Source organism: Macaca thibetana, chromosome 16, assembly GCF_024542745.1.
Source record: "Macaca thibetana thibetana isolate TM-01 chromosome 16, ASM2454274v1, whole genome shotgun sequence".
In the NCBI taxonomy this organism is placed as follows: Eukaryota; Metazoa; Chordata; class Mammalia; order Primates; family Cercopithecidae; genus Macaca; species Macaca thibetana.
Genome location: NC_065593.1, coordinates 63,499,425 through 63,520,668, shown reverse-complemented (window position 1 = coordinate 63,520,668; position 21,244 = coordinate 63,499,425). Strand labels below are relative to the sequence as shown.

Here is a 21,244-nt window from a genome sequence, read left to right as displayed (position 1 = left end):
GATGGCACCACTGCACTCCAGCCTGAGAAACAGAGCAAGACTCTGTCTCAAAAACAAAACAAAACAAAAAAAACAAACAAAAAAACCCACAAGAGCAGAGGGAATGGGAGACAGGCTTAGGAAATGGAGGTGTGGGTCCTCCTAAAAGTGGGGTATACTAAGGCTGGAAAAAGGAGACTGGGAAAGTTGGTATGAAAAGCATTTAGACCCCTAGATCTTTTTCCAGATATCATGTAACCAGGAGATCACCTGTCTCTCCAATTTCATCGGTTATTGGGAAAATGAAAATAAATTCTACAAACCTACCACACTGGCTAAGATTAAAAAGATGTAAAATACTAGGTGCTGGGAATTCTAAACACTGCTAGTGGGAAAAAAAAATTGGTACAATCACTTTGAAAAGTGGTTAGTGGTATCTACTACAGCATATTCTATGACTCAGCAATTCTCCTAGCTATAGCCTTAACAGGTATGCACACATATATGCAACAAAATGCACGTAATAATAGAATGTTCATAGCAGCACTATGTGTAATAGCCAAAATGCCCAAAAAAGCTCAATGCCCGCAAACAACAGAGTGGATAAATAATGGTGTATTCACACAATGAAATACTATACAGCAATGGAAATGAACCATACACAGCACAGGAATAGTTTGTTCCTTCTTGTTGCTGTACACCATTGATGTAGGGGATGCAGGACTTGACTCAGGAAGTGAGACTCAACTCCAGAGGTGGGGCTCGGACATTGGACTAAATTGAGGACAAGCTGAAACAGGGACTGGGCAGAAGCAGCTTTCCATAAGATAGCCCGTACCTCCCGTACCTGTCAGTCAGTGTGTGCCATGTCAGTTTACTATTGCCACGGCAACAGCTGGAAGTTACCACCCCTTTCCATGGCAACGACCCAATGACCCAGAAGGTACTATCCTTCTAGAAATTTCTACATAATTTGTCCCTTAATTTGCACGTAATTAAAAGTGGGTATAAATATGATTACAAACCTGCTCTGAGCTGCTACTCTCAACACACTGCGTTTGGGTAGCCCTGCTCTGCAGGAGCAGTCACGGAGCTGTAACACTGCCACCTCAATCAAGCTGTTTTCTTCCACCACTCTCTCTTAAATTATTTCCTGAGCAAAGCCAAAGACCCTCCTGGGCTAAGCTACCATGAGATAAATAAATGTCACAAAGATGCTGAGTGAAAGGAGCCAGACATTAAAGAGCACATTGAACACAGTTCCACTTATATAAAGTTCAAACCAGGGCAGAAGTTAAGATTGCGGTTACCTTAGGCTAGAGGTAATGACAGGAAAGGGGCAGAAGGGGAGCTTCTGGGGGTGCCAACCATGTGCTACTTCTTGATCTGAATGCTGGCCACAGTGGAGGGCTCACTTTGAATATCAACTGTGCATGGATGACTTGTCATCTTTCTGTGTGTATGTTATACCTCAATAAGTACTTTTTTTTTTTTTTTTTTGAGACGGAGTCTCACGCTGTTGCCCAGGCTGGAGTGCAGTGGCGCGATCTCGGCTCACTGCAAGCTCCGCCTCCCGGGTTCCCGCTATTCTCCTGCCTCAGCCTCCTGAGTAGCTGGGACTACAGGCGCCCGTCACCGTGCCCGGCTAATTTTTTGTATTTTTAGTAGAGACGGGGTTTCACTGTGGTCTCGATCTCCTGACCTTGTGATCCGCCCGCCTCGGCCTCCCAAAGTGCTGGGATTACAGGCTTGAGCCACCGCGCCCGGCCCAATAAGTACTTTTAAAGAGGACAAGTCAGCCCTAGGTAAATGAATCTAGAATGATCTCCAATATGATATACCATTAAATTAAAAAGCAAGGGCCGAAGTATGTATGGGAGTATAGTCATGTGCTGGCGTCCCAACCTTCCCCAATCCCCTCCCCAGGTCTCTGTACCCCTACTGTGGAGAGTGTTGGCTACAAACAGCCATAGCTACCCCTTCTCCAAGAACTGGGAACCAGAGCCACCTGATCCAAGAGAGTCTTCCTGATTCCCTCTCTCACTCCAGGGCAGCCACCAACAGTCAGTGACTGATTGACAGGGCTGTACAAAAAGCTGGCCCCTTTACCTTGAGATGAAGCAACTCTGTGGTACAAGCTGTACTCCAAAGCTTTCCCATGGGACCAGGCCAAAACGGGTCTTGGCTAAGACCGCACTCATGTTTGGTTTTGCTCCACTGCCCCATCTGTCTTCCTCATCTCTAGAGAGCATTCCCTCAATAAATAGCTTTCACAAAGATCTCAATCTTAGGCTTTGCTCCCAGAGAACCCAACCTAAACCAGTTGGTATCAGATGTTGTCTATGGATGGAATTTGGGGGTGGATCACCCACCAGCCAGACGGCAATGAGGACCCATCACTGAGGTGGGTGGAATGTGGATGGTCCCCAGCATGCTACAGACATTCCCCTGTGGGGAAGGGGAACAGGAGACACGGGGCTGTATAATATCCAGGCTAATCTGATGTCTTTGGTACAGGAGGTATGGGAGAAACAGTTACAGTAAGGACTGTGAAATTGGGTGACTGTTATTAAGAGGACTGGTTCATTGAAAAGGGAAAATGAGATTCAGGTGCAGCAATAAAAAATGTAAAGCCAACTATGAGGCTGGATGTGGTGGCTCATGCCTGTAATCCCAGAAATTTGGAAGGCTGAGGCGGGAAGATCACTTGAGGCCAGGAATTTGAGACCACCCTGGGCAACATAGCGAGACTCCATCTTTATAAGAAAAACTAAAAATAAAGAAATAAAGCCAGTTACGATAGTCAGTAAGCTTCCTTTGGCAACTTTTACTTATTTATTAATTTATTTGAGATAGGGTCTTAATGTGGCACCCAGGCTTGGAGTGCAGTGGTGTGAACATAGTTCACTGCAGCCTCAAATTCCTGTCTCAAGCCATCCTCCCACCTCAGCCTCCCAAGTGCTGGGATTACAGATGTGCCACCATGCCAGGCTACTTTGGCAGCATTTAAAGACAATCATTTCCCGCAGGCACAAGACCTAATTTTAAGAGTGGCAGAATCGGGCCGGGTGCGGTGGCTCAAGCCTGTAATCCCAGCACTTTGGGAGGCTGAGATGGGCGGATCACAAGATCAGGAGATCGAGACCATCCTGGCTAACACGGTGAAACCCCGTCTCTACTAAAAAATACAAAAAACTAGCCAGGCGAGGTGGCGGGCGCCTGTAGTCCCAGCTACTCGGGAGGCTGAGGCAGGAGAATGGCGTAAACCCGGGAGGCGGAGCTTGTAGTGAGCTGAGATCTGGCCACTGCACTCCAGCCTGGGCGACAGAGTGAGACTCTGTCTCAAAAAAAAAAAAAAAAAAAAAAAAGAGTGGCAGAATCAAAAAGAAAGATTAACTTTCAGCCTATACTAGTCTACTGTGCCAGATTCAGGCCCTGGTAGGGAAGGAGTGAACTCTTAAGCCTTGAGATGGGAATGTCTGTGTATATTTATTTGAGGAACATGAACCCCAGATTTCCTAGGCTTGCAAATAGCCCACTCCCTCTCCCTTGAAGATGGGAAGAACCTGCTCCTCCAGCCCTCATGATTACACAGAGGTCTCAAATGAGTTGAGTACCTTACAAGACAATGCTTACCCTACAGAGAATCTGCCCCCACCTTCCTTCCTGGTCACCCAACCATAATTAGGGCCATTATCTGAGTATCACTCAACTGGGGCCTGCTGGACCTGCAAAGAGAGGAGGGGACTTATCATGCCAGAGGTGCTTGGCAACTGGCCAACAAAGGCACTAGCAGGACCTGGAGGATGTGTGCGATGGGTTCCTGACGGTGTTGGAATAGAAAGTTGGATGAGGGAGAGCCTGTTGATATGGGGACATTCTCTTATGACACAGAATAAACATCTTGGCAAGAGCCTTGGGTCTGATATGTGCTGGGGGGTGGGGGTTCTTGGGAGCCTGGAAAAATGATGCACCACACTAAATGATTCTAGAACTGCCACAGAGGTCTTTTTTTTTTTTTTTTTTTTTTTTTTTTTTTTTTTTTGAGACGGAGTCTCACGCTGTTGCCCAGGCTGGAGTGCAGTGGCGCGATCTCGGCTCACTGCAAGCTCCGCCTCCCGGGTTCCCGCCATTCTCCTGCCTCAGCCTCTCGAGTAGCTGGGACTACAGGCGCCCGCCACCGCGCCCGGCTAATTTTTTGTATTTTTAGTAGAGACGGGGTTTCACTGTGGTCTCGATCTCCTGACCTTGTGATCCGCCCGCCTCGGCCTCCCAAAGTGCTGGGATTACAGGCTTGAGCCACCGCGCCCGGCCTGCCACAGAGGTCTTTAGAGGAAAAGTTCAAAAGGCTTAGCGTCTACTCCACGAGAATGGGTCTGCCACATAAAGTGGGAAAATCCACTAGCACTGCTGGGCTGTGTCCTTTGCAGGGGCCTGAACATACTCTAATTACCACATCCCAGATTCTGCCCCACATTGGTTACCAGCATAGGTTCTGCCTTATGCATCAGTGTCCTCTTCATTCCTACTGCAGCCTGAGGTCAAACCTCCATCAAATCTCATTTGGACAACTGGTTTACCCTGTATCCATTCTCATGACTCTCTACCTTCCACACTTCATCTGAGAGATCTTTTAAAATGTGTCTTCTGTGAGCTCCAGTTTAAAGGCCATTAGTAGTTCCCCACACCTATAGGACAAAAATCCGAAGCTCACAGGGAGGCATACCAGACCCCTTGGTCCAGGCCTGGCATCTCAGCCTTATCTCTTGCGAAGTCTCCTCCCACCCTCTGGACGCTATACCTGCTTATGCAGAATCATCTGCATGCACAGACCACTTGTTGGTTAGATGTCTCTGTGGCTCTGCTCATGGGCCTTCCTCCAACGTGTTCATGTTTCCTAGCTGTACAACTCCTTCAGGCAGGGACTGCATTTCATCGGCATTTCTAGTGTCTAACATCAGCCTGGAGGACAATGGGTAGTCAACGGAATGTAAATGATTGAGGGAAAGAAGGAGTGAGGCAGTCAGTCAGTGATTTGTGTAACAGAGAGGGGAAAGAAGATCAAAGTTGGCAACGTGTAATGATCTTTAAAGAAAACTATCTTCTCAACTAGTACAGAGACCAGATTAAAACATGAACAAAGAAGAAACTATTCCTTCCTCTACTTTCTCTTCCTCCTTCTCCCAGTGCACTTATATTTCAAATTGGTTTTGGCTAGAGTGCAGTGGCTTGATCACAGCTCACTGTGGCCTCAACCTCCCAGGCTCAAGTGATCCTTCCACCTCAGCCTCTTGAATAGCTGGGACTACAGGCACACTCCATGATACATAGCCTATTTCCTTTATTTTTTGTAGAGAGGGTCTCACTATGTTGCCCAGGCTGGTCTTGAACTCCTGGGCTCAAGTGATCCTCCCACTTTGGCCTCCCAAAGTGCTGGAATTATAGATGTGAGCCACTGTGCCCAGCCAAAAGCAGCTGTTTTTGTATTCAAAACAGAAAGTTAAAAAAAAAAAAAGAACAGCTGGCAGGAACAGCCATATCAATACTAATTGGTATAAACACTGATTCAACTTCTCTGGGAGTGCCCCTTTTATCACTGGTGATCTTAGCGTGAAATGTGACTGTACTTGGTGACGCAGCTCACTGGCCTCCATCCCACTGCCACCTGCTCATGCTACTGAGACTCCTGTCCCTCTGAAGATCCACCTACCACAGAAATCCAACTCCATAAAACAGAGGTCTCAGGGCAGGAAACTCCTGGAACAGAAGCCCCATAAAATCCCCTTTATAGGGCCATGAAGCAAATGCCTGGACCTATTAGTTAATAGTTTTCCAAAGTTCTCTTTCTTTTGCTACTTATTTTCCAAAGGTATAGTTAACCTTCCACATACTGTTAGGCCTCATATTTTATGCTCTTATATACCTAAAAAAATGCAACCCTATACTATTCTCTATAAAAGCAACCAGTTTTTTTCATGTCATCTCTGGAATCATGAGAGAGTTAAAACTAACTCTTGAATAAAATCTACAATCTGGTTATACTTTCTTGGTATTTGAAAATATGACTATGATGGTACCTATACACAGCAAAATAGTCTTTGTGTATTCAGTATTCATTTATTAAGTGACTGGGAGCTACTTTCCCTAGAAGGGGGCATTTGAAATAATGTCCTCATCTTTATTAAGGACATAAAGTAATATAAATGGAATAAACTTTTTTTTATAAGAACATAAAAACAAGTTAAATTTCAAAACCGAACCTACAATAAGCCTATATAATTTCATAAAACTAGGCACTTCAGGCCGGGTGCGGTGGCTCACGCCTGTAATCCCAGCACTTTGGGAGGCCGAGGCAGGCGGATCACGAGGTCAGCAGATCGAGACCATCCTGGCTAACACGGTGAAACCCCGTCTCTACTAAAAATACAAAAAAAAAAAAATTAGCCGGGGATAGTGGCGGGCACCTGTAGTTCCAGCTACTTGGGAGGCTGAGGCAGGAGAATGCCGTGAACCTGGGAGGCGGAGCTTGCAGTGAGCCAAGATCGCGCCACTCCACCAGCCTGGGAGACAGAGCGAGGCTCCATCTCGTCAAAAAAACAAAAAACTAGGCATTTTTTCCCTAGCCCAATAGCCAAAAGGCAGAAGCAACCCAAGTGTCTATTGATGGATGAATGGATATACAGTGTATCTATATAATGGAATATTATTCAGCCTTAAAAAGGAAATTCTGACACATGCTACAACATGGATGAACCAAGGACATGCCAAGCGAAATAAGCCAGTTACAAAAGAACAAATATTCTATGATTCAATTCATATGAGGTACCTAGAGTAGTCAAACTCATAGAGGCAGAAAACAGAATGGTGGAGGCCAGGGGCTGGTAGGAGAGGGAAATGAGAAGTCAGTGTCCAATAGGGAGAGAGTTTGTTTTGTGAGATGAAAGGAGTTCTGGAGACTGTACAACAATGTCTGATGAGCAGGGTGGTCACCCCTGGGGAGGGCCTGGAAGTAGGGAGACATATATTATAAGAATGCCTTAAGTGAAACTCTTTAAAGCTCTAAACCATTTTAAAAGTATGAATATTCATCCTCTAGTTCTTTTACTGTCAGGTTGCTGAAAAGCAGGCCACATCCATACTGAATCTCATACCATTTCGAATCAAATGTTTCTAAAGGTGAATTACTTCATGTTGGCATCAAGAGGACCGAGCTCCCTGGCTCTGCTCCTCCCCATGCTTACTCTGGTTTTCCATCTTTCTCCACAAGCCCCCAGACACTTCCTGGCACACATCCCAACCCCACTGAGCAGACCCTACCTTTCCTGTAGTTCACTAAAAAATTAAAATCATTATTTTGCGAACTCTCTTAATTTTCCTACTTCTAAATATTCTTCTAAACCTATTTCCTTCCTCCACTTAGAAGTATTCCCACCTCTATTTTTAAAGAAAATTAAAATATTTTTCATTTAAAAATGAAAACATGTTCACTGAAAAAAATTCAAACAACATAGAAGAATATGAAGAGTCAGGCACAGTGGCTCACACCTGTAATCCCAGCACTTTGGGAGGCCAAGGCAGAAGGATTGTTTGAGCCCAAGAGTTCAAGACCAGCCTTGGCAACATAGTGAGACCCTGGTCTCTAACAAAAAAAGAAAAGAAAAAGAAAAAGTTTTAAATTAGCTGTGCATGATGTCATGCATCTGTAGTCCCAGCTACCAGGAAGGCTGAGGCAGGAGGATTGCTTGAGCCCAGGAGTTCCAGGTTACAGTGAGCTATGATTGCACCACTGTACTCCAGCCTGGGTGTAGGAACAAGCTTATTTCTCAAAAAAATATAAAGAAAATTTTAGTAAAGAATATGAATTAAGAAGTGAATACCCCCCTTCTTGATATATCCCAAGAGTTACCACTGTAACAGTTCAAAATGCATTATAATAGTATATTTTTATAGCTATAAGTATACGTAAATGCACACATGTACATATATATTATTTTTATCCGAAATGAAATCGGACTCTACATTATATACTGCAACTTGCTTTATTCAGTAAGTGATGTGGTTGTGGACATATTGTCATCTCAGTGGACACAGATCCATCTCATTTTTGCTGAATAACAGTTCATGGCATAGGCACATTATAATTTATTTAACCATTCCACTATAATGGCAATTTGATATTTTCTAATTTTGCACTACTACAAGTAATGCTACAATATACATTGTAAATAGGAATCATTTCACACTCTTCAAAATATTTCTGTAGGAGAGATTCAGAGAGGTGAAACAGTTGGGCCAAAGGGTATGCACAGCTAAAAATGTAATCAATATTTCCAGGCTAAAGGACAGAAACAATTGTAGTACAACTATAAAAGAAGAAAGAAGGAAAGAAGGTAGCATGCAAAAGGCAAATAACCCAATCTCCGTTTCTCTCTCTCTCTCTCTCTCTCTCTCACACACACACACACACACACGTGCATGAGTGTGCAGGAGAAAGATGCCCGATCCCACCACGGGCTTTAGGCCTGTAGGGCAGTAAATGCCAGGGTCCTTGTTCTGTGACCTATTAGGCCAGTTACTCCAAGTCCAGGGCACAAATAAATCTCCAAACATAACATGTGCACAGCATCTGGGGTAAGTGGTGGCCTCTCACAGAGGCTGTTCCTTAGAGTATCCTTTGCCTTAACTCACACTGCCTACAATTCTCTAATCTGCACTGTATTCATTTTATTTTACTGTTTTTTAGACACATCTTATTTTAGTCTGATCACACATGGTCCAAGAACACACAAGTCATAAATCAGATGAAATCAGATGTTAAAGATGGGTCTTCAAAGGTTACAGCAATGATGCCACACTTGTCTATGAGCTCTCTGACATAAAATCACGTCCACACCTCAGTGGCCACCACATCATTCAGCAAAGCTTCCTTAACTGTGAGCTATTAGAGCATTACTATTTTTTTTCAGGCTCTGAATAGTTCTAGGGATCTCACCAGGGGTTGGAGGAAGCAACTCAGGCTTGGCATAGTACCAAAATGTGGCCAATCAAGGCTTCAAATAAGTCACAGCAACGATCATCAGCCCTGGGGCCTTCCCTGCAAGGTTACAAACTGGTCCATGGTTCTAGGGTAGAAAGTCTGCACCATGTTTATTTGCAATGCTGTTAATCCTATTCAGGTATTTCATATATTTTTTCTTAAAATAAATTACTTCCTAACTGGTCTTCTTATTTCCTGTCTTTCTGATTCATTACCTACACTGTGAATTAATTTATAGAGTTAATTTTCTAAAATGCAAATTAGATTGTAATAGTTATCTTTTTTTTTTTTTTTTGAGAGAGGGTCTTTTCCAGCCCAGGCTGGAATGCAGTGGCATGATCTCGGCTCGCTGCAATCTCCGCCTTCTGGGTTCAAGCAATTCTTATGCCTCAGCCTCCCAAGTGGCTGGGATTACAGGCATGCACCACCATGCCCAGCTAATTTTTGTATTTTTAGTAGAGACAGGATTTCACCATGTTGGCCAGGCTGGTCTCAAACTCCTGGCCTCAAGAAATCCACCCACCTCAGCCTCCCAAAGTGCTGGGACTACAGGTGTGAGCCATCAAGTCCCGCCATCATTTTTTGAGTCCTTAAAATATTCCTGCAAGGTAATTTTATAGATGGGGAAACTGAGGCTCACTGATTGGCCAGCACCTTAACACGACAAAGTCAGTCAGTAGCAAAGCCATTCATGACTATGACCTCTACTGCCATAGAAGGAAAAGTAAAAAAAAAAATTTTTTTTTTTGAGATGGAGTCTCACTCTTGTCACCCAGGCTGGAGTGCAATGGCACGATCTCGGCTCACTGCAACCCCTGCCTCCTGGGTTCAAGCGATTCTCTTGCCTCAGCCTCCCGAGTAGTTGGGATTACGGGAACCCGCCATTATGCCTGGCTAATTTTTGTATTTTTGTGGAGACGGGGTTTCATGGTCAGGCTGGTCTTAAACTCCTGACCTAAGGTGACCTCCCTGTCTCAGCCTCCCAAAGTGCTGGGATTACAAGCGTGACCCACCCCTCCTGGTCTGTAAAAAGGTTTTTTTGTTTGTTTGTTTTTTTGAGATGGAGGCCATGCTCTGTCGCTGCTGAGGCTGGAGTGCAGAGGCGCAATCTCACTGCAAGCTCCGCCTCCTGGGTTCACGCCATTCTCCTGCCCCAGCCTCCTGAGTAGCTGGGACTACAGGCGCCTGCCACCATGGCTGGCTAATTTTTTGTATTTTTAGTAGCGACGGGGTTTCACCGTGTTAGCCAGGATGGTCTCGATCTCCTGACCTCGTAATCTGCCCGCCTCGGCCTCCCAAAGTGCTGGGATTACAGGTGTGAGCCACCACGCCTGGCCCATAAAAACTTCTTAATATAATATTCAAGGCTCTTCAGATAGGAACCCAATTTGTCTTTCTAGCCTCAACTCCATCCAGCATCCCTCACAGTCCAATCCTTATTGACTACTCACCACTCTGAGCACCGAAAGCACACTTTTGTGTCTTTATACTTCCTTGTATTGCTTATTCATTAATTCTGCTTCAGACATCTCTCCTCATCTCCCCTACCTGGGAAATCCTAGTTATCCCTCCAGGTTAAAGGAGTCACCTCCCAGAAGCCCCTACCCTGGAGAGAGGGCATCCCCAATGCTCTGTGCTCCAGGGACACTCTGGTCCTCTCTCGTAGAACCTATCACAGTACCTCGCAGTGGGGGCACATCAGTTGCCCCACTCTGCAGCAAGCATCTTCAGGTCAGGGGTCCTGTCTTTTCATCTCTGCATTCCTAGTTCCCAGCACAGTATCTGACTCATAAATATTTGTTAAATGTATGAATAGCACCAGGACTAACAGAATCATGTTCTCTTTTTTGCCACAAAGCTCTATATATGCAAAACTGTATGTCACAAATGGATATACTATCAAGTTCCTTTAAATAACTTGCTCTTCCTGACACATGTGATAAAAGGGTTCAATTTACAGAAACTGGATTTGAGTATAACTTTTGGTATATCTATACTAGAGAAAGAAGAAAAGTACACTGTATGCATCTTATTTCTTTTCTTTCGAGACTGTGTCTCAGTCTATTACCCAGGCTGGAGTACAGTGGTGCGATCTCAGCTCACTGAAACCTCTGCATCCTGGGTTCAAGCGATTATCCTGCCCCACCTCCCTAGTAGCTGGGATTACAGGCACCCGCCACCACGCCCAGCTAATTTTTGTATTTTTAGTAGAGGCAGGGTTTCACCATGTTGGCCAGGCTGGTCTTGATCTCCTGACCTCAAGTGATCCACCTGCCTTGGCCTCCCAAAGTGCTGGGGTTACAGGCGTGAGCCACCGTGCCCAGCCTCCTTCCTTCCTCCCTCCTTTCCTTTTTCTCTTCTCTTCTCTCTTCTCTTTCTTTCTTTTTTTTTTTTTTGACAGGGTCATGCTCTGTTGCCCAGGCTAGAATGCAGTGGCACAAATCATAGCTCACTGCAGCTTTGACCTCCTGGGCTCAAGCAATCCTCTAGCCTCAGCCACCCAAGTAGCTAGGAATATAGGTGTGTACCACCACCCCTGGCTAATTTTGTTGTTGTTGTTGTAGAGTCAGGGTTTTGCTATGTTGCCCAGGCTGGTCCCAAACTTCTGACCTCAAGTGATCCTCCCGCCTCAGCCTCCCAAAGTGCTGGGAATAAGGATAAGCCGCTATGCCTGGCACATTTTAGTTCTTAAAGTAATGCCAGTGGCTGAGTGTGGTAGCTCAGCCCTTTGGGAGGCCGAGGCGGGTGGATCACGAGGTCAAGAGATTGAGACCATCCTGTCAAGATGGTGAAACCCCGTCTCTACTAAAAATACAAAAATTAACTGAGCGTGGTGGGCGTGCTTGTAGTCCCAGCTACTCCGGAGGCCGAAGCAAGAGAATCGTTTGAACCTGGGGGACAGAGGTTGCAGTGAGCCAAGATTGTGCCACTGCACCTAGCCTGGCGACAGAGCAAGACTCCATCTCTAAATAAATGAATAAATAAACAAAAATAATAATGCCAGCTGTGTAGCCCTGGTTGCAGGGAGCATGAGGAAGAAGAAACTGTGTCAATGGGGCCCAGCTACAGAACACACAAGCGGATACAGACTATTAGGAGCTAGGCTAAAACTCAACTACTTTCCTTATAAAATGAGAGGACCGGGCTGGGCGCAGTGGCTCAAGCCTGTAATCCCAGCACTTTGGGAGGCCGAGACGGGCGGATCACGAGGTCAGGAGATCGAGACCATCCTGGCTAACACGGTAAAACCTCGTCTCTACTAAAAAATACAAAAAAACTAGCCGGGCGAGGTGGCGGGCGCCTGTAGTCCCAGCTACACGGGAGGCTGAGGCAGGAGAATGGCATAAACCCAGGAGGTGGAACTTGCAGTGAGCTGAGATCTGGCCACTGCACTCCAGCCTAGGCAACAGAGTGAGACTCCGTCTCAAAAATGAATGAATGAATGAATGAATGAATGAATGAATGAATAAAATAAAATAAAATGAGAGGAGCGGTTTGAAATCCTGTCTACAAAAGGCAGGTAGAGGCCGGGCGCGGTGGCTCAAGCCTGTAATCCCAGCACTTTGGGAGGCCGAGACGGCAGATCATGAGGTCAGGAGATCGAGATCATCCTGGCTAACACAGTGAAACCCCGTGTCTACTAAAAAATACAAAAAAACTAGCCGGGTGAGGTGGCGGGCGCCTGTAGTCCCAGCTACTCGGGAGGCTGAGGCAGGAGAATGGCGTGAACCTGGGAGGCGGAGCTTGCAGTGAGCTGAGATCCGGCCACTGCACTCCAGCCTGGGCAACAGAGCAAGACTCCGTCTCAAAAAAAAAAAAAAAAAAGGCAGGTAGAGGTGGGGCATAGTGGCTTATAGCTATAATCCCAGCACTCTGGGAGGCCAAGGCAGGAAGACTACTTGAGCAAAGGAGTTAGAGACCAGCCTGGGCTATACAGTAAGACATTCTATCTATAAAAAGTTTTTTTTTAAAAGCCAGGCATGGTGGTGCGTGCTTGTAGTCCCAGCTACTGGAGAATCTGAGGTGGGAGGATCACTTAAGCCTAGGAAGTCAAGGCTGCAGTGAGCTGTAGTTGTGCCACTGTACCTCAGCTTGGGCAACAGGGCAAGACCTTGTCTCAAAAGGAAAAAAAAGGGCAGGTAGGAGTCAAGGCATTACTTGACTAATTTCTAAGCCTCTAATAACTTAAGAGTTTTGGCAGTAATTATCCGAACAAAACAAGATCTAACTCAATAAAGGAGCAGAAAAGCAACACCAGTTCTTCCACTACCTAAAAAGGGAAGGGATGGTCTTTATTTAACATTTTAAAACTGATTTACAGACAATTTAGTTCCTTTATATAGGGGACCAGAGCAGAAAGACCTTCGGAAGCCCAATTTACTACTTAAGACAGTATTTAAAAACCAGTGAAGAGGCCGGGCAAGGTGGCTCATGCCTGTAATCCTAGCACTTTGGGAGGCCGAGACAGGTGGACTGCCTGAGGTCAGGAGTTCGAGACCAGCCTGGAACAAAATAGTGAAACTCTGTCTCTACTAAAAATACAAAAAATTACCTGGGCATGGTGGTTCACTCTTGTTGCCCAGGCTAGAGTGCAATGGTGTGATCTCAGGATCTCGGCTCACTGCAATCGGCTCACTGCAATTGTCTCACTCCAGCCTGGGCAACAAGAGTGAACCTTGCCTCAAAAAACAAACAAACAAAACAGTGAAAATCCCTCTACGTAGAACGACAAGTAGCTGTAGAAAGAACCAACTGGAAAGGTAGCAAGTATAGCTAACATTGCTGCATGCTGCTTTTTGTCCAGCAATTCCAAGGAATCTTCCAAGCATTACATTATCCTAAAGTCAGAGCTATCTCCATGTTACAAGCAGGTAATTTGAGCGCCTGAGTGATACATTTGCCAAGGTTGCAAAGAGTTTAATGGTAAGATATAAATAAAACTTGCAATCTAGATTCCAACTCTCTTCCACCATCTTTCTGTATATTCATACACTCTAGTTTCTTTACACATATGTAACAAACCTGCAGGTTGTGCACATGTACCCTAGAACATAAAGTATAATAAAAATAAATAAATAAATAAATAAATAAAATAACTGATTAAAAAATCTGACCCTTAAGACTTGATAATAAATTTGGCTTTGGGCCGGGCTTGGTGGCTCACACCTGCAATCCCAAAACTTTGGAAGGCTGAGGCAGGAGGACTGCTTGAAGCCAGGAGATTGAGATCAGCCTGGGCAATACAGCAAGACCCTGTCTCTACAAAAATTTTTAAAAATTAGCCCAGTGTAGTAGCATGCACCTTTATTCCCCGCCACTCAGGAGACTGAGGCAGGCAGATCATTTGAGCCCAGGAGTTTGAGGCTGCAGTGAGTTATGATCACGCCACTGCACTCCAGCCTGGACGACAGAGCAAGACCCTATCTCTAGAGGAAAAAAAAAAATGGCTTTGATGGGTTATCCTAAGTGGTAGATCTGTGATGCGAAGTACAGCTCAGTCAAATGATACACTTTTTAGTCTGCTCATTCAGAAATGACAGGAAATTGCAGAAGTCAGGAAGTCTATGGCATTTATACCTTAATATAACAATTAATTTTAACATATTTCACTGCCCATATTCATTCTCTCTGCAAAGAGGAGCCGCTCTTACTGCATGCTGCTGGATGGCTTTAAAAGGTTGTTCTCTTTCTTGTTCCCCTGTAACCTAACACTCATGTGCTGACACCCAAGATCTTTTGCTAGAGAGTGGAAGTCAGCTGTTTAGAACTCAAGCTACACATCAATCTTCAATCTCTGGGCCTTCCCCTAAACAAGCATGTTGTGCAGTAATGGCAAAACCCAGAGGTCAGCTCAGCAGACGGAATTACACATGGAACACGAACTCTGAAGAGGCGCTCCAAGAGAACATATCACTGCCACTCATCTACTTTTATTCATTTATTTATTTATTGAGACAGGTTCCTGTTCTGTTGCCCAGGCTGCAGTGATCAGAGCTCACTGAAGCCTTGGCATCTTGGGCTCAAGCAATCCTCCCACCTCAGCCTCCTGAGTAGCTGGGACTAGAGGCATGCACCACCATGCCTGGCTAATTTTTTTTATTTTATATTTTGTAGAGATGAGAGTCTCGCTATGTTGCCCTGGCTGGTTTTCAATTTCTAGGCTCAAGAGATCCATGGACCTCGGCCTCTTGAGCAGCTGGGACTACAGGCGTGAGCCACTGTGCTGGCCTCATTCCACTTTCAGGTATCAATATTTCAGAAATTGCACTTGAAGATCTACACAATGGACTCACAAACAGGTTGTGGGCAGAGTTCCTGAGTACACCAGGCCTAATTAGCCAAAATGGCAGAGTGGATCAGGCTCTGAAGCCAGACGGCTAGGTTCCAATCCTGATCCCTGACAGGCTGTGCAGTCTTTAAACTCTGTGTGCCACATGTTCTTCACCTGTTGAACGAGGACCTTTCTCATTACGATGTGAGGACAAAATGAGATAACACAGAAGAAAAGCTTAGAACAATCAGCCCTGGCAAAAACTAGGTGTTCAAATGTTAGCCATTATTATTATTATCAAATAACCTACGGGGAAAAGAAAAGAAAAACATACTGCATTTATTCTCTATACTACATTTTTATGTAGCTATATGAAGTTACTCTGATTTGCTTTCCTAATATAAGATTATGTCTTTTAAAAACATTCGCCAGCACGGTGGCTCACACCTGTAATCCTAGCACTTTGGGAGGCCGAGATGGGTGGATCACCTGAGGTCAGGAGTTCAAGATCAACCTGGCCAACATGGTGAAACCCCATCTCTATTAAAAAAAATACAAAAATTAGCCAGGTGTGGTGGCAGTCGCCTGTAATCCCAGCTACTCAGGAGGCTGAGGCAGGAAAATCACTTGAGCCTGGGAGACTGTGGTTGCAGTGAGCCAAGATCATGCCACCGCACTCCAGCTTGGGCAACAGAGTGAGACTCTGTCTCAAAAAAAAAAAAAAAAATTCATTTGCTCTGTGCAACATTAAGCATACTTAATGATTACTACACAAAAGCAACAACAAAAACTCCAATGTTGATGTCCCTTTTTTTTTTAAAGTGGCATTTACTGATTGATTGATTACGATGGGGGTCTTGCTATGTTGCTCCAACTGGACTCGAATTCTCCTGGGCTCAAGTGATCCTCCCATCTCAGCCTCAGCCTCCTGAGTAGCTGGGACCACAGGCACATGCCACTGTGCCCAACTTGATCTTCTTTGGGAAAAAGCCTCAACTTTAAGGTCAGGGCTGCTACCCAGCATTTCAGGAAGAGCTCAGACATTCATAGGTCGGCACAGGCAAACTTGGGAAAAGTTTGCCAGACAACATAAATTGCAAGTTGAACCTAAAGCAGAATTTACTTCAAGCTTGTCCAACCTGCGGCCCAAGGGTAGACGGCTTTTAATGTGGCCCAACAGAAACTCATAAACTTTCTTAAAACATTGTAAGATATTTTTGCGGCTGGGCGCGGTGGCTCAAGCCTGTAATCCCAGCACTTTGGGAAGCCGAGACAGGCGGATCACGAGGTCAGGAGATCGAGACCATCCTGGCTAACATGGTGAAACCCTGTCTCTACTAAAAAAATACAAAAAATCTAGCCGGGTGAGGTGGCGGGCGCCTGTAGTCCCAGCTACTCAGGAGGCTGAGGCAGGAGAATGGCGTAAACCCGGGAGGCGGAGCTTGCAGTGAGCCGAGATCCGGCCACTGCGCTCCAGCCTGGGCAACAGAGCGAGACTCCATCTCAAAAAAAAAAAAAAGATTTTTTTGCAATTTTTTTTTTAAGCTCATCAGCCATTGTTACTGCTAGTGTATTTCGTGTGTGGCCCAATGTGACAATTCCTCTTCTTCCAATGTGGCCCAGGGAACCCAAAAGATTGGACATCCCTGATTTACTTATTTTTATATCATCTTTATGGACTGAAAAGGCCAAAACTTTTTTAAATATATAAACTATCTTTACATCAGATGAAAGGAAAAAGAAACAGATGCAAACATCAAGTTCATGTTATTAATAGAAGAAAGGGCATTTTCGGTTTTGTTTCTGTTTTTTTGAGATGGAGTCTCACTCTGTTGCCCAGGCTGGAGTAGAAAGGAGTGATCTCGGCTCACTGCAAGCTCCTCCTCCTGGGTTCAAGCGATTCTCCCGCCTCAGCCTCCCGAGTAGCTGGGACTACAGGCGCACACCACCACGCCCAGCTAATTTTTGTATTTTTAGTAGAGATGGGGTTTCACCATGTTAGCCAGGATGGTCTCAATCTCTTGACCTTGTTTTTTTAAACAGAGTCTCCCTCTGTCCCCTAGGCTGGAGTGCAGTGGGGCAACCTCAGCTCACTGCAACCCAGGTTCAAGCGATTCTCCTGCTTCAGTCTCTGGAGCAGCTGGGATTATAGGGGTGTGCCACCACCCTGGGCTAATTTTTGTGTTTTTAGTAGAGATGGGGTTTCGCCATGTTGGCCAGGCTGGTCTCAAACTCCCAACCTCAGGTGATCTGTCCACCTCGGCCTCCCAAAGTGCTGGGATTACAGGCGTTAGCCACTGCGCCCGGCCCACCTTTCCCATCGGGCCAGACTTGTTTCCGTATTTGTTCCAGGGAAGAACAAACCATGCTCATTTCAGCTCTGTATCCACAACACCTATCACAGTACCTGACACACAGTAGTTGCTTGGTAAATGTTTGTCAATTCAACAACTTGAATGCTCTTAGGCCTGGGCTGTGCTGTACCCCTGGAAAGGCCTCATCCAACCCACCATTTTTCAAAGGCCAGTTCAACTCCCTGCACCTCTTCCCAGCGTAACACTGAAGCAACCTGCCCTTGCCATTGTCTTCTTCCACTCTCAATTCCCACCAAATTCAATCACTTCTGATCTTTATTGTTATTTAAACATTTTCTGTTTCCGTGTTTTGTCTGCTCCACCAAACTGGGAGTTTCTTGGGGAAGGCAGAATATTTCAAGGCAGTGAGGAGCACTGGAAAGATTATTGATGTGTGACCAGGCAAACCTAGTTATATGACTTTGAGAAAAATGTATATAAAACCCTTAGAACAGTGCTTAGAACATAGTGTGCACTTCCTAGCTTCTATCATTATTCATCTCTCCGAACACCTCAGTTCTCTTGCTTATAAAATGAAGTGATAGCCAGGTGCAGTGGCTCCCACCTGTAATCCCAGCACTTTGGGAGGCTGAGGTGGGTGGATCACGAGGCCAGGAGATCGAGACCATCCTGGCTAAAAAATGGTGAAACTCATCTCTACTAAAAATACAAAAACTTAGCCGAGCATGGTGGTGGGCGCCTGTAGTCCCAGCTACTCGGGAGGCTGAGGCAGAAGAATGGCGTGAACCTGGGAGAAAGAGCTTGCAGTGAGCCAAGATCGCGCCACCGCACTCCAGCCTGGGCAAGAGTTCGAGATTCTGTCTCCAAAAAAAAAAAAAATGGAGTGATAAGTCCTATGTCAAGTGGTCTTCATATGGAACAGGGGTCTCTAGGACCTTCCTAGCACACAGTAGCCACTCAATAGCCATCTGGCAGCTATTATTACAAAGCCTCCTGCTGGATGCAGAGAAGGTGCTCAATAGAAGTTTATGAGATGAACTGAAGGAACAACTGAGAGAAATGTATTATCTTAGCAACTCGCATATCAAAAGAAAAACTTTCAGTCATTCATTCAACAATCATTTATTAAGGGCTTAACATTACGTGCCAGGCTTTGTTCTAGGTTTGGGATACTACAGTAAAAACAGTTCTTGCCTTATGAAACTTACATTCTAAAGGGGGAGGCAGACAATAAGCAGAGAAAGAGACAAATCAATAAAAGGTTGGTGTTAAGTGCTGTGAAGAAAAAAAAAAGGTAAGCCCTTGGAAAAGGGCTGCCTGAAGAGGTGGCATTTAGGGAGAGATCTGGATCCTCAAGAAAGTTTAATTTGTGAGACTCATCCTCTCCCTCACAAGACACCAGGAGCTCTTCCAGTCCTCTAGCAACAAGAGACCCCATACAACCAAGGAGGCTGCAGTTTGCCTTCTAGTGCGTCTCTCTCAACTCAGACCAAGCTACAAACTGCTGAACAAGCAACTGCAAACGTATTTTTGTTACACTTTTTGAACTCCAAGTGGGAGTAAACTGATTACAGCCATACCGCAACTGGTCTGTTCCCCAGAAAGTTCAGATCGCTGTTCTCTCCAAACAGGTAACCTTCAGGATGAGCTGAGTCAAACTTCTCTCCTCCCATAATGAAGTGGCTGGCAAAATAGCTTCCTAGAGAAGAACAAACAGAAAAAAATCAAACAAGCAGAAAACAGTCAACCTAAATCTAGTTTAAAAAAACAAAAAAAAGCTGATTTTTAAAAATGTTAACCTTTTGGGATGTGCGTGGTGGCTCACACCTGTAATCCCAGCACTTTGAGAGGCTGAGGCAGGCAGATCACCTGAGATCAGGAGTTCAAGACCAGCCTGGCCAACATGGCAAAACCCTGTCTCTGCTAAAAATGTAAAAATTAGCCGGGTGTGGTGGCACATGCCTGTAGTCCCAGCTACTCAGGAAGCTGAGACAGGCAGATGGCTTGAACCCGGGAGACAGAGATGCAGTGAGTCGAGATCCTACCACTGCACTCCAGTCTGGACAACAGAGCAAGACTCCGTTTCAAACAAACAAAAACAAAAAAGTTAACCCTCTGAATGAATAATTAGAGCAATTTCTAATCCCAAGAGTGTTTTCTTTTTCTGATTTGGGACAATGGCACAAAATAAGCAAAATCATAGCAGGGAAAACCCAAGATACCAAACATAGAATAGATCACTGTTTTCCTTTTAACATTCTTAATTAAATTCTTCTAATGATCTGTTTAAAATACCTCCAGCCAAAAGACCAAAAGGTCCTACAATGCACAATAATGATCATATATATATATTTTGGTTCCTGACTTTTGCCTTTATAGTTATTCCATGTATTGAAGAATCTCAGCTACAGGTATCATCATATACATACACTGTGATACTGTAAAATATATGTTTGATCTTCAACCCTATTTCCTGGAACACAACTCTTTAAAATCTTTGGAATATCCAGGCGGGCGCGGTGGCTCATGCCTGTAATCCCAGCACTTTGGGAGGTCGAGGGGGGCGGATCACTTGAGGTCAGGAGTTAGAGACCAGTCTGGCCAACACGGTGAAACCCTGTCTCTACTAAAAATACAAAAATTAGGCCGGGCGCGGTGGCTCAAGCCTGTAATCCCAGCACTTTGGGAGGCTGAGACGGGTGGATCACAATGTCAGGAGATTGAGACCATCCTGGCTAACACGGTGAAACCCCGTCTCTACTAAAAAAAAAAATACAAAAAACTAGCCGGGCGAGGTGGCGGGTGCCTGTAGTTCCAGCTACTCGGGAGGCTGAGGTGGGAGAATGGCATAAACCTGGGAGGCGGAGCTTGCAGTGAGCTGAGATCCAGCCACTGCACTTCAGCCCAGGCGACAGAGGGAGACTCTGTCTCAAAAAAAAAAAAAAATTAGCCAGGTGTGGTGGCGCGCACCTGCAGTCCCAGGTACTCAGGAGGCTGAGGCAGGAGAATCACTTGAACCCGGAAGGCGGAGGCTGCAGTGAATCGAGATCACGCCACTACACTCCAGCCTAGGTGACAGAGCGAGACTCCATCTCGGGGGGAAAAAAAAAAAAAAATCCTTGGAGTATCCAAAGTAATGTCTTTTTTTTGTCTTTACATATGCTAATGAATTAACCAGTGCCTGGCAGCCCTTAGGTAGCCTCAGGACGGGTGCTTGTCACTGGAAAGAAAAGGCAGGATTAGAGGGTTGGGACTTTCAGCCTATCCCCTAACCACTGAAGAAGGGAGAGGAGCTGAAAGTTAAGCTGATCATCAATGTCCAATGATGTAATCAATCATGCTATATACTGAAGCTTCCATAAATATCCAAAGGAGTGGGCTTGAAGAGCTTCCAAACAGGGGAATACTTGGCGGTTTCTGGAGGGTAACGTGCCCAGAGACGGCATAGAAGCTCTGTGCCCCTTCCCACATAACCTCACCCTATGTCTCTCTCTCTGTATCCTTTGTAATATCCTTGATAATAAACTCGTAAATGTGCTTCCCTAGTTCTGTGAGTCTCTCTAGCAAGTTAATCAAACCCAAGGAGGGGGTTATGGGAATCCTGCTTTCTGGTTGGTTAGTCGGGAGCACAGGTAAAACAAC

General features: G+C 45.2%; 2 protein-coding genes across 9 annotated transcripts in view; one reads left to right on the top strand and one right to left on the bottom strand.

Moving 5' to 3' along the window:
- Positions 1 to 21,244, top strand: part of UBALD2 (UBA like domain containing 2) — a 468,792-nt gene that overhangs the window by 391,777 nt on the left and 55,771 nt on the right. The gene's annotated exons all lie outside the window — the stretch shown is intronic.
- The window catches only part of RNF157 (ring finger protein 157), a 98,486-nt gene that overhangs the window by 52,532 nt on the left and 24,710 nt on the right, over positions 1 to 21,244 (bottom strand). For 6 of the 7 annotated variants that reach the window (XM_050764251.1, XM_050764253.1, XM_050764252.1 and 3 more), the window contains exon 2: positions 19,183 to 19,301. In XM_050764251.1, coding sequence (XP_050620208.1) covers positions 19,183 to 19,301 — 119 coding nt within the window. Of the gene's footprint in view, positions 1 to 19,182; positions 19,302 to 21,244 lie in introns of those variants that run through there. The other variant, XM_050764258.1, reaches the window with a different exon arrangement.